The 14478-nt window shown below is 41.5% G+C and overlaps 2 protein-coding genes across 4 annotated transcripts in view; one reads left to right on the forward strand and one right to left on the reverse strand.

Moving 5' to 3' along the window:
• LOC138948394 (uncharacterized) overlaps positions 1 to 14478 on the forward strand; it is a 290382-nt gene that overhangs the window by 229170 nt on the left and 46734 nt on the right. The gene's annotated exons all lie outside the window — the stretch shown is intronic.
• LOC138948390 (uncharacterized protein DDB_G0286299-like) overlaps positions 1 to 14478 on the reverse strand; it is a 48085-nt gene that overhangs the window by 1376 nt on the left and 32231 nt on the right. For all 3 annotated transcript variants that reach the window (XM_070319921.1, XM_070319922.1, XM_070319920.1), the window contains one exon: positions 13716 to 13982. In XM_070319921.1, the coding sequence (XP_070176022.1) occupies positions 13716 to 13982 (267 nt within the window). The remainder of the gene's footprint in view (positions 1 to 13715; positions 13983 to 14478) is intronic.

Genomic DNA, 14478 nt, shown 5'->3' on the forward strand with positions numbered 1-14478 from the left:
ATGTGATGTATGAAGCACCACCTGTAGGGTACATGTAATGTGATGTATGAAGCGCTACCTGTAGGGTACATGTAATGAGATGTATGAAGCGCTACCTGTAGGGTACATGTAATGTGATGTATGAAGCGCTACCTGTAGGGTACATGTAATGTGATGTATGAAGCGCTACCTGTAGGGTACATGTAATGTGATGTATGAAGCACCACCTGTAGGGTACATGTAATGTGATGTATGAAGCACCACCTGTAGGGTACATGTAATGTGATGTATGAAGCACCACCTGTAGGGTACATGTAATGTGATGTATGAAGCGCTACCTGTAGGGTACATGTAATGTGATGTATGAAGCGCTACCTGTAGGGTACATGTAATGTGATGTATGAAGCACCACCTGTAGGGTACATGTAATGTGATGTATGAAGCACCACCTGTAGGGTACATGTAATGTGATGTATGAAGCACCACCTGTAGGGTACATGTAATGTGATGTATGAAGCACCACCTGTAGGGTACATGTAATGTGATGTATGAAGCACCACCTGTAGGGTACATGTAATGTGATGTATGAAGCGCTACCTGTAGGGTACATGTAATGTGATGTATGAAGCACCACCTGTAGGGTACATGTAATGTGATGTATGAAGCACCACCTGTAGGGTACATGTAATGTGATGTATGAAGCGCCACCTGTAGGGTACATGTAATGTGATGTATGAAGCGCTACCTGTAGGGTACATGTAATGTGATGTATGAAGCGCTACCTGTAGGGTACATGTAATGTGATGTATGAAGCGCTACCTGTAGGGTACATGTAATGTGATGTATGAAGCACCACCTGTAGGGTACATGTAATGTGATGTATGAAGCGCTACCTGTAGGGTACATGTAATGTGATGTATGAAGCACCACCTGTAGGGTACATGTAATGTGATGTATGAAGCGCTACCTGTAGGGTACATGTAATGTGATGTATGAAGCGCTACCTGTAGGGTACATGTAATGTGATGTATGAAGCACCACCTGTAGGGTACATGTAATGTGATGTATGAAGCGCTACCTGTAGGGTACATGTAATGTGATGTATAATAATAATAAAGTGTATTTATATTGCGCCTATCCCTTACAAAAAACAAAAATATTTGGCTCTAAGCGCATTACAACATGTGAAGGACTTGGTACAATCAAGTCTGACAAGTACAACAGCACAATATACAGTCGGTCTCTTAGGTAAAAGCAGCTTCGACAGTTAAACACTTCTACTAAAAGATCCTCTAACAATTTACAAACATAGTTAAAGAACATCGAGTTAATAGGAATTAAAAAAAAAAAAGGTTCTTATAATAAAACTATCTAGCGAACGACGAAGAAGAAGAAGAATAAAACTATCAATGTCAATGTATAACAAGTCATTCAACGTAAATGGCCAAAGAACAACAATAAAACAATGGTGATAAAACAGTTATACTCAATGGCTAATAACGAGGCAGAGTTAAATAGTATCGACACAAGATTAAAACAAAACATATTTCTGGAGACGAATTAACAACAATAAAGCAATGGTGATAAAACAGTTTTACTCAATGGCTAATAGCGAGGCAGAATTAAATAGTATCGACACAAGATTTAAACTAAACATATTCCTGGAGACGCATTTAATAATTATACATGTATCAAATAATCAATGTACAAAATACAGCCCTCGCAAGCAACCCGCCCCCAGCCGGCCCACAGCGCGCTACGATGGCAAGCGACCCCTCTCCTTAATGTGGCAAATACTGAACAGTGCACACAACCAATTACTCGCATATACTCGTGTCGCTCACTCGCACACACACACAAACACACACACGGACAACATCGAATCACTCGCACAGGCTAGGGGTTGAAGTATTCCCGGAAGAGGTGTGTTTTTAGAGAGGACTTGAAGGAAGGGAGAGAGGTAGAAAGGCGGACAGACATGGGCAGAGAGTTCCAAATAGAGGGAGCTGTGTAGGTAAAGGCGCGCTTGCCGAAAGCGTTCAGTTTGACGCGTGGGACAACAAGGTGCCCTGCGTCAGCGGATCTGAGGTTGCGTGTGGGGACGTGTGGCTTTAAGAGCGAAGACAGGTAAGAAGGGGCAGAGTCTTGAAGGCTACGGTAACACAGGGTAGCTATTTTATATGTAATGCGTGCTTTGATTGGTAGCCAGTGAAGGGTCATGAGGAGAGGGGTGACATGGTCGCGCTTGCGCTTGCGCAGCACAAGACGTGCTGCATTGTTCATGATGCGCTGTAGGCGGTCTAGCTTGGCGTCTGGGAGGCCGGCTAGGAGCGAGTTGCAGTAATCCAGTCTCGACAAAATAAAAGCCGAAACCAGTGTCTTGGTTGCGTCGAGGGAAAGAAGGTGTCTGATTTGGCTAATCCTCCGCATTTCAAGAAAGGCGGTTCTGCAGAGTGAGTTGATGTGGGCGTCCATTGACAGGTTACTGTCAAGGTGGACACCCAGGTTTTTTACTTTGGTGCTGAATGTGACTGTGGTATCAGAAAGGGTAAGACTGGATGTTTCTTAATGTATGAAGCGCTACCTGTAGGGTACATGTAATGTGATGTATGAAGCACCACCTGTAGGGTACATGTAATGTGATGTATGAAGCACCACCTGTAGGGTACATGTAATGTGATGTATGAAGCACCACCTGTAGGGTACATGTAATGTGATTTATGAAGCGCTACCTGTAGGGTACATGTAATGTGATGTATGAAGCGCTACCTGTAGGGTACATGTAATGTGATGTATCAAGCACCACATGTATGGTACATGTAATGTGATGTATGAAGCACCACCTGTAGGGTACATGTAATGTGATGTATGAAGCGCTACCTGTAGGGTACATGTAATGTGATGTATGAAGCACCACATGTATGGTACATGTAATGTGATGTATGAAGCGCTACCTGTATGGTACATGTAATGTGATGTATGAAACACCACCTGTAGGGTACATGTAATATGATGTATGAAGCACCACCTGTAGGGTACATGTAATGTGATGTATGAAGCACCACCTGTAGGGTACATGTAATGTGATGTATGAAGCACCACCTGTAGGGTACATGTAATGTGATGTATGAAGCACCACCTGTAGGGTACATGTAATGTGATGTATGAAGCGCCACCTGTAGGGTACATGTAATGTGATGTATGAAGCACCACCTGTAGGGTACATGTAATGTGATGTATGAAGCACCACCTGTAGGGTACATGTAATGTGATGTATGAAGCACCACCTGTAGGGTACATGTAATGTGATGTATGAAGCACCACCTGTAGGGTACATGTAATGTGATGTATGAAGCACCACCTGTAGGGTACATGTAATGTGATGTATGAAGCACCACCTGTAGGGTACATGTAATGTGATGTATGAAGCCCTACCTGTAGGGTACATGTAATGTGATGTATGAAGCGCTACCTGTATGGTACATGTAATGTGATGTATGAAACACCACCTGTAGGGTACATGTAATATGATGTATGAAGCACCACCTAGCCCTGTAGGGTACATGTAATGTGATGTATGAAGCGCTACCTGTAGGGTACATGTAATGTGATGTATGAAGCACCACCTGTAGGGTACATGTAATGAGATGTATGAAGCACCATCGGTAGGGTACATGTAATGTGATGTATGAAGCACCACCTGTAGGGTACATGTAATGTGATGTATGAAGCACCACCTGTAGGGTACATGTAATGTGATGTATGAAGCACCACCTGTAGGGTACATGTAATGTGATGTATGAAGCACCACCTGTAGGGTACATGTAATGTGATGTATGAAGCACCACCTGTAGGGTACATGTAATGTGATGTACGAAGCACCACCTGTAGGGTACATGTAATGTGATGTATGAAGCACCACCTGTAGGGTACATGTAATGTGATGTATGAAGCACCACCTGTAGGGTACATGTAATGTGATGTATGAAGCACCACCTGTAGGGTACATGTACCCCCCGCCGGTTAGGGGGAAGAATTTACCCGATGCTCCCCAGCATGTCGTAAGAGGCGACTAACGGATTCTGTTTCTCCTTTTACCCTTGTTAAGTGTTTCTTGTATAGAATATAGTCAATGTTTATAAAGATTTTAGTCAAGCAGTATGTAAGAAATGTTAAGTCCTTTGTACTGGAAACTTGCATTCTCCCAGTAAGGTCATATATTGTACTACGTTGCAAGCCCCCGGAGCAATTTTTTGATTAGTGCTTTTGTGAACAAGAAACAATTAACAAGACTAGTGGCTCTATCCCATCCCCCCCCCCCCCCCCCCTTTACCCGTCGCGATATAACCTTCGTGGTTGAAAACGACGTTAAACACCAAATAAAGAAAGAAAGAAAGAAAGGGTACATGTAATGTGATTTATGAAGCACCACCTGTAGGGTACATGTAATGTGATGTACGAAGCACCACATGTAGGGTAGCCTACATGTAATGTGATTTATTCCCCCCTCTGCTTCTTTACCTCTGTAAACTTGTAGGGGTAGTTATTTTTCGATAATGACCCAGCAACCAAACAAATAACGACCCAGCAACAGCCTGAATCCTCGATAGTGCAATGGGTTGAGAAGCTGTTCTGTTTCGGTACTACTTTTTGCGACTGAAAAGTTCCGAACGCTCTAACGTACGAAGTATACATCTCTGGAGCAAACAATACAAACATACCGCATTTAAATTAACAACTACAGGCCTGAACACATGAATCTTCATATAAAATCCATGAGTTCGGTTGTTTTCTGAATCTAGATTTGCCGTGCTCAAACGTTCATCACAAGCAATTTCCCGCAAGGCAAGTAACTCATACTTTGTCTAGCGACAAGAGTAGTTCCCCTTCTTTTCACTCAGTTTCTTCGACAACAGATTACAATCCGACGGTCAGTTTTCAACAATATTTCATTTAATAAACAGATCACATGCAACCAAATGCCCACATCTCATCAATTTAAACAACATAAAGCGGTTTCATACACTATTTTCCCCAGAAAACTGAACTTCATACAGTTTTTAACGTTGGGACACGAGTGCAAAAGTTCGTCTGCTAGTCCCATTTGACGAAAAAACATTATCCTAAGCGATACCAAAACATATACAGAACACACAATATCTGCCTTTGCCGCCACAGCAGAATAACAGCATGATTATCTGTGTACTTGATTTTAGTCCAAAATAGGAAAACTGACAAGAAGTGTTAACAGAATGGAATGATTTGCACGGAACTATACAACCGCGCATTAATCGATCGCCTGCGCAGGTTGACCGGTTGAGTGAATAGGATTCGATCAAACTTTCGCAAAAAAACCTCCTCTTTTCTTTGAATAACTGAAGAAAGGAGGAATAAAGAGGTTACACACCTCGTCTCAGTGATTATAAAAAATATTGTCATCATTTTCACGAGTTTTCATTCACAAGCACCTGGGAAATAAATCTCATGTTCCCCGGGGAATAAATCCCCGGTTACCATAGTTGCAGGAAGCCCTATTACATGGATAATCAAAAGCAAACCCAATAGAAACGCTCGAGGATTCTTCGGCTCTTTTCATTGGCGTTTCCCCAGACCTAAACAGACGACACTGCTTCGCCAAGTTCCAAATACGAACTGGCAAATGTAAACAAAAAACAAAACTACCTCATCAAAGGTCATACATTTATGCTTTATCGCAAACAAATGAAACCTATCGATATGTTTTATCTTCTCACAATGTCATGGAGTGCGTGTATCTCTTTGGAGAAACACCACGAACGTCAAGTTTTAAGTCAAACCAATTGACCCCTGACACACACATTTTGACCCGTGCACAAGACGTTGTATCGATAAACTAAGTGCAAATAAAAAAAATAATAATAAAAAAGCAAAGAACATAGCAACAAGAAATGAAGACATCTGACAAAGCCGAGCAAGCAGAATGACAAGTCTAATGAAAAACAGAGAGGCAATGAGAAACAATATCGCGATTATCTTTCCTTCGCGGCACGACGCAAATCGTTTGTGTCCTTTGACCCAATTCGTGCAGTGCTGCACGATGCAAATCTTCTGTGACCTTTGACTCAACGTAGCTTCAATATTCGATTACTAATATTTACCACTGAAAACCGAGGGGTGGAATACCGAGAGGGGCAGGGTGGTAGGGCGATGGTGAAATGTAATGAAGAGACACGTGTAGCAATAAGAGAAAACCGATTCTGCAATAACACAAACAAGAACAAAAACCCCAACACTGACCTATATGAATATTTAATCAATAATATGATCGTCTGCGTTGCAGGTGTGCAAGTGAAGGGTTTGGGGGGGGGGTAACTTGATCATTAATTTGTGTGTGTCAGTGTTTGTGTTCATGGACTGATTGTGAGGGAGGGGGAGGGTGGGGTGGGGTGTGTTTCAGGTTTTGGTGTGGGTATGAAACGAGCTAAACAATACCCAGACCACATAATCTTGGAGGCAAAAAAACACTCGCCGTCGCATCATTTTGTCCGCACAATATTATATGCACCAACAACCGGAAAGAAAGGTGACAATGGAAAAAGACTCATCTTTGCTTCCTGCGATTCCTTGCCCCCGACTCGAACGTCGCACGATAATCCACATAACAGATCTGTTGTGAGATGGTCAACGCTGACTGTGCAAGCAAATCACCTCGTTTGAAATGCGACAATCCCATCGCTCGAATGCAACATGTGGGCACTATCGTCTCAAAGGCGCTTACTGTTGGTTTCACACACCACTCTGTAGTCGGAACCTACAGAACTTCGCATCCTCAAACCTGACATACTTGTCTCAACATTATAAACTCAAATCACACACAGTAAGTTGCTTTCGCACGCCAGCTTTGAACAACGTGCTGGGGCCCCGAACATGCATTATAATAACAGAACTCGCGTGTCAAACCATGGCTCCCTGTGTTGATTTTTCACTTAATGTTGAACCACCAAAATGATGACAAAAACGATGTTTGATGGTTTGTTGCCAGACTAGCTTTTTTTGTCGGTCCTCGGGGGGCATATCGACTTTTGTTTCATATTTATTGACCGCGGCCTTCGGCCTTGGTCAATAAATATAAAACAAAAGACGATATGCTCCCCCTCGGACCGACAAAAAAGCTGGTCTGTCAACAACCCATCAAACATCTTATAATGGTCTCAGTTCGCGGTCATGAAAAAGCTCGCTAAAGCTCGCATTTTTCATGATCCGCTAACTTCGACCATTATTTTTAATAATCACTGAGACTCGGCGTGTAACCTCTACTTATATATAGTACCACCTGTAGGGTACATGTAATGTGATGTATGAAGCGCTACCTGTAGGGTACATGTAATGTGATGTATGAAGCACCAACTGTAGGGTACATGTAATGTGATGTATGAAGCACCAACTGTAGGGTACATGTAATGTGATGTATGAAGCGCTACCTGTAGGGTACATGTAATGTGATGTACGAAGCACCACCTGCAGGGATACATGAAATGTGGTTTATCCTACATACGTGAGAGAGACCACTCATTACATAACAATATCGTTTAAACCACACGTGTGTATATAATGTAAATGAGGTCATGTCAAGCAAGTCTGGCAGGGACCGGTAATATTCCGCTGCTTTTGATACTAAAATCAGCGAGACAAACGTCATTACGAAAAATAAATTGCGCTGCTAATTCCCCTCGATGAATTTTTAGAACACGTCACGCTACACTTTCCAGAGTGACGTTTCTTTGCTTTGACGTAAGAGATTGCACGAGGCTTTGGAAGAGATCGAGGTTCCAAAAGAAGCGTCTTGAATTTTTCCCCCTCGACTGCGGAACGTTTTGATTAAAATACACGTAAGCACAGTATGTAGGATAAATAGAATACTACATGGCTTGCTGTGGCTTTCCAGATTTACACTCGTTGCTTTTTCAAATAGTGAACAGATCGCTTTCGCTCGCAGTTCAATTTTTTTTTTTTTTTTAACTTGTGTAGGGGAAGACCACTTCTTGTTTTATGCTGATAACTAGCTTGTTTACTTGCGAAGAAGTTTCATTTTGTGGTTGGTAGTCCTTCTCTCCTAGGTTAACCGTTAGGCCTAATTAGAGTGAAATAGCTTTGATAGAGATTCTGCAAAAAATAAATACAGAAAAAAATCACAAATGGTCCATTTTTTATTAGGAGCCTGGGCGCCTAATATGGACCAGTGAAGCGGCCTTCACGAATCACTGTAAAAAGCCCCCTATACTTCAAAATAACATGTTACAACTTAGTGTGTAAGTCAGACTAATTCAAATATGCTTTAGATTTATCTGTTTCGGGTTGATGAGAGCATTATTTGAAGTACACCAGCAAACTGAAGAAGCTTATCAAAAACAGAGTAAAAATAAGTGAAATTATCAACTTCCACAAAAAAAGACTATTTGTTATATTTTTTTGAAATCTCGAGGGCTAGTTATAGGTTATTTTCAGCAAGCTTCTTAATGAATTAATTAAAATTGCCTTTAGCTTTTATTTTCTTCGATTTGTTGAAGGTGGTCCATATTAGGGGACTCACATATACTTTGAGGTTTTGCTATTATTTTTTCTTTGCAGGAGAAACTCGGGGTAAACACTGCTATAATGTAACAAATACGGTCCTAGCTGTCATATATAGCCTTTTTTGTGTGATAAAAGCTTTGACTGTGGACAGAAACGAGTCCGTTTTAGACGGCAAATTTAGAGTGAACGCTGCCAAAAGTGAAAAAAACCGAAAAAGCCTAACGGTTTTGGGGGTTGTATTTCTGCAACAGTTTTGACATGTGCAACTTATCCAGAGAGGGTGAATAAAGTGAATAAAATTGTTTTGAGCGCTCTAGCGCCGTTAGTTTGTCAGAACAGAAGGTGGTCCATATTAGGAGCCGGTCCATATTAGGAGCCTTTCCCCTAAATCTGGTACGACACAGCAAGCCATATAGTATTCTCTATGTATGAAGCGCAACCTGTAACGTACATGTAATGTGTAACATATGGTGTGAAGTGCATGTTGTACGATGTGCATGTTGTAAGATGTGCATACCTTGGTAAATAATGAAATTGATACAGAAGGTGGTTTGCTAGCGTTACCTTGGTAAATTATGAAATTGATATAGAAGGTGGTTTGCTAGCGTTACCTAGGTAAATAATGAAATTGATATAGAAGGTGGTTTGCTAGCGTTACCTAGGTAAATAATGAAATTGATATAGAAGGTGGTTTGTTAGCGTTACCTTGGTAAATAATGAAATTGATACAGAAGGTGGTTTGCTAGCGTTACCTAGGTAAATAATGAAATTGATATAGAAGGTGGTTTGCTAGCGTTACCTAGGTAAATAATGAAATTGATATAGAAGGTGGTTTGCTAGCGTTACCTTGGTACATGTAGAAGGTGGTTTGCTAGCGTTACCTAGGTAAATGATGAAATTAATATAGAAGGTGGTTTGCTAGCGTCACCTTGGTAAATAATGGAATTGATATAAAAGTTGTTTTGTTAGCGTTACCAAGGTAAATAATGAAATTGATATACATGTAGAAGGTGGTTTGCTAGCGTTACCTGGGTAAATAATGGAATTGATATAAAAGGTGGTTTGTTAGAGTTACCTGGGTAAATAATGGAATGTATCTTTGGGAAGTTAAATAGCTTTACCTCGGTTTATAATGGTATAGATTCTTAGGCGGTTGGTTAGATTATTATGATGAATAAAGGATTGAACCAATGCAGTGAAGTATGATGGGGGGGGGGGGGGGGGGACATGTCGCCAGCATTGAAACTGGAATATTTCTCTATTTCAAATCTATACTTTAAATTCTGTCAAAATATTTCTAACAGAGGCCTTGTCTCTTGTAACTTACTCTTATAAATATAAAACTTTGCAAACAAAATAATAAGATCCAAAACCACATCTACATTAGTATTTTTCATACAACCAAACAAAATAGATTCTTCTGAAAAGGACAAATTTGCGCGGTTAATACAATTTTAATTTAGCAAATCTTCACGCAATCAATTTTGAATATGTCAACAAATTTCAATTGTAAACAATATTTTTTTTTTTAAATTGTAATGAACAAAATAATCTATGAATTACGTTTTCGGCTTCAAAGCTGAAATGCCATCCAATCGTCCGGACAGATTGTTTGGCCAAATTATCAATTCATTTCATTGAAAAATGACGGTACGGTATCACCTTTTCTTTAAACCAGTTAAACCAGTTATGACATTTGGAGATAAAAATGATGTATCAGAATATTACCGGGAAGAATTCTCATTTTAACCTTTGCCGGATGCCGCTTTTGACTACACACGCCCGACGATGCGGGTTTGTCTGAACCCATACATTTGAAAGAGGGTTTTTACCGTTTATTTCTCTAACGACGATGCGGGTTTGTCTGAACCCCCACATTTGAAAGAGGGTTTTTACCGTTTATTTCTCTAACGACGGGGTGGGTTCAGGGAAACCCACAGCGCTACTTCAGTGGGTGCATCGAGTTTCTCCCTTCACCGACTTCTTGCAGGGGCGGGAGAGGGGGAGGGAGAGACTGAGAGAGACTGAGAGAGACTGAGAGACTAAGAAAGAGAGAGAGAGAGAGAGAGAGAGAGACTAAGAAAGAGAGAGAGAGAGACTGAGACTAAGAAAGAGAGAGAGAGAGAGACTAAGAAAAAGAAAGAGAGAGAGACTAAGAAAGAGAGAGAGAGAGACTAAGAAAGAGAGAGAGAGACTAAGAAAGAGAGAGAGAGACTAAGAAAGAGAGAGAGACTAAGAAAGAGAGAGAGACTAAGAAAGAGAGAGAGAGACTAAGAAAGAGAGAGAGAGATAGACTAAGAAAGAGAGAGAGAGAGAGAGACTAAGAAAGAGAGAGAGGGAGACTAAGAAAGAGAAACATTGAAACATTGAAACATTGAACTTTATTACAGGAAAGATAGCATTAGGTCCGTAGGACCTTTCTTACAGCTAGTCCTGATCTAAGCAAAATGGTTATAATCGAAATGGGAATACATAGGAACAAACTTTTTATGATGAAACGCAGACACACGCAATAATAGTAATATAAGAATAAGATCATTTTTTATCGACATGTGATATACAGATATACAACCATACATTATCAGAACACACACACACACATATATATACACGCACACGCACACGCACACACACACAGAAGATCAACTAACTTATAAGGCAAGCCAACATAACACGACACACTAACCAAATAAAGGATCAGGTAGCAAAGTTTAAAAAAAAAATAAAATAAAAAAAAAATAAAAAATTAAAAAAAAATTTAAAAAAAAAAAAATTTAAAAAAAATATAAAAAAAAACCGTTCATGACCTAATATATACCATCTTAGATTATGAAGGAATCACCATGCCAATATAAAATGCAGTAATACTATCTTAGATACTAGAAGGAGTAATACACGAGAATGTATTCTTATCACACCAAGTTGACGCAAGACACATACATGCACATTTTCAGAAGGATAAAAGGCACACATACGTTTGAGCAACCAGGCACATTACATTAAAGTGATGTTTGAATGTATTTTTGCAGATGTGTTTTGAATGTTTTAAGGTTACTGGTCGATTTTAAGCATGTAGGTAGGGAGTTCCAGACATAAGCTCCCGAGTATGAAAGACTAGTTTTAAATATGTCAATGCGTGGCTTCGGGCAGGCCAGATTATGCTTGAAAGTGGAATACCGAGAAGGTGTTGATTGAAACAAGTGAGTTAGATATTCGGGTGCTTGGTCATGTAGGATCTTGTGCATGAAAACTGATTTATTAAATAAAAGCTGTTGTTTAAGTTGAGGTATATTGAGGGCTGTCAGTTTTGCGTCAGTAGTTAGTGATGGGTCAGGCAGAATGAGTTTAGCTGACCTACGATGACGAGAATTTATAGTTTTGAATAAGAGAGAGAGAGAGACTAAGAAAGAGAGAGAGAGAGACTAAAAAAGAGAGAGAGAGACTAAGAAAGAGAGAGAGAGAGATAGAGAGACTAAGAAAGAGAGAGAGACTAAGAGAGAGAGAGAGAGAGACTAAGAAAGAGAGAGAGAGAGACTAAGAAAGAGAGAGAGAGAGAAACTAAGAAAGAAAGAGAGAGAGACTAAGAAAGAGAGAGAGAGAGAGAGAGTAAGAAAGAGAGAGAGACTAAGAAAGAGAGAGAGAGAGACAAAGAAAGAGAGAGAGAGACTAAGAAAGAGAGAGAGAGACACTAAGAAAGAGAGAGAGAGAGAGAGACAAAGAAACAGAGACAGAGAGAGACTAAGAAAGAGACAGAGAGAGAGAGCGACTAAGAAAGAGAGAGAGAGAGACTAAGAAAGAGCGAGAGAGAGACTAAGAAAGAGAGAGAGAGAGACTAAGAAAGAGAGAGAGAGAGAATAAGAAAGAGAGAGAGAGAGAGAGACTAAGAAAGAGAGAGAGAGAGACTAAGAAAGAGAGAGAGAGAGACTAAGAAAGAGAGAGAGAGAGAGACTAAGAGAGAGAGAGAGACTAAGAGAGAGAGAGAGAGACTAACAAAGAGAGAGAGAGAGACTAAGAAAGAGAGAGAGAGAGAGACTAAGAAAGAGAGAGAGAGAGACAAAGAAAAAGAGAGAGAGAGACTAAGAAAGAGAGAGAGAGAGAGAGAGAGAGACTAAGAAACAGAGAGAGAGAGAGAGACTAAGAAAGAGAGAGAGAGACTAAGACATAGAGAGAGAGAAACTAAGAAAGAGAGAGAGAGAGACTAAGAAAGAGAGAGAGAGAGACTAAGAAAGAGAGAGAGAGACTAAGAAAGAGAGAGAGAGAGAGACTAAGAAAGAGAGAGAGAGAGACTAAGAAAGAAAGAGAGAGAGAGAGACTAAGAAAGAGAGAGAGAGAGAGACTAAGAAAGAGAGAGAGAGACAGAGAGAGAGACTAAGAGAGAGAGACAGAGAGAGAGACTAAGAGAGAGAGACAGAGAGAGAGACAGAGAGAGAGACAGAGAGAGAGAGAGACAAAGAGAGACAGAGAGAGAGAGACAGAGAGAGAGACAGAGAGAGACATACAGTCAGATAGACAGACAGTCAGAATGACGGATAGACAGATAGACGGATAGACAGATAGACAGACAGACAGAGCAACTGACAACAGACATACAGACAGAGAGATACGGACAGACAAACAGAGAGACAGACAGTCTATTGGAGACACACAGGCAGACAGACTGTTCCGCCGCTTTGGTAATTATGGGTGTAGCAGAACCCGCGTCGTCGGCAGAGGGATAGTTACAATCACTGCTACTCTTTAAAAGTATGGGTTTGTGTGAACCCGCGCCATCGGTAGTGTTTATGTAAATTATCATAATCAATTAATTTTAATGTTTTGTCATGTACACACTAAAAATTTGCAGACAGAGAGCAAATTAGGTGTGTGAGAGATACTTAAAATTTCAAAACGATACCTTTAATGGTTCCAGAGTTACAATGATTTTAGTGTGTCTCTGGGTACAGGTGAACCCAGGAAGCACGGCAAAGGTTAAGTTTAATTAAACACCTGTTTAGTAGTTTCCTTGGAATCGCTTTGCACATACACACACACAAACACACACACACACACACAGCCACAGCCACACACACACACACACTGAGTTTCACTCTCACACACACACACACACACTGACACACACACACACGCGCGCACACACAACACAGGCACACAAACACACACACACCACTGCTACAAGGTCTTACCGTTATGTCCCGGTTTCCCCCCTGCAGCGGTTTGTGTGTCCGGCCGTCCGCGCCCAGCGAGAGGGGGAAGGAGACGTGTGAGGTGGAGTGACCGCCGGACGGGGAGGGAGCGCCGGACGGGGAGTGGCCGCCGGACGGGGAGAGAGCGCCTGACGGTGAGCGAGCGCCGGACGAGGAGCGAGCGCCGGACGGGGAGTGACCGCCGGACGGGGAGTAAGCGCTGGGGTCGATCAACGCTGTCTTCCCTGACCGTCCGGACTTTCCGCTCTGTGGTTCACACAGTGTGGTCATCTTACCTCTTCTTCTGTCTGTCCGCTGTCTGTCTGTGTGTGTGTGTGTGTGCTTGTGTGTGTGTGTCTGCTTGTGTGTGTGTGTGCGGTGTGTGTGTGTGTGTCACGGTGTGTGTATGTCAGTGCGTGTGTGTGTGTGTGTAAGTGTGTGTGTGAGTGTGTGTGTGTTAGTGTGTGTGTGTGTTTGTGTGAGTGTTAGTGTGTGTCTGTCTGTAGATCTATGGATCTGTCAATGTGTGTGTGTGTGGCTTTCTACACTGCGTGTAGTGCTGCCTTGCACGTGCGTCTTGTTTTGTATGCTGTTGTTCATGTTGTTTCTGTCTGTATTTTTCTGCTGCGGCTGTGTGCCAGTGTATAGCGAGCAGCAGAGGAGGGAAGAGCATCGTGAACTCCTTGTCAGTGTCAGTGTCGGTAGTGGTGCTGGCCCCTGCACCGAAACCTGATGATTTCTCCACCGCTTGCTCGTTTGCCAA

This window comes from Littorina saxatilis, linkage group LG15, assembly GCF_037325665.1.
Source record: "Littorina saxatilis isolate snail1 linkage group LG15, US_GU_Lsax_2.0, whole genome shotgun sequence".
Classification (NCBI taxonomy): domain Eukaryota; kingdom Metazoa; phylum Mollusca; class Gastropoda; order Littorinimorpha; family Littorinidae; genus Littorina; species Littorina saxatilis.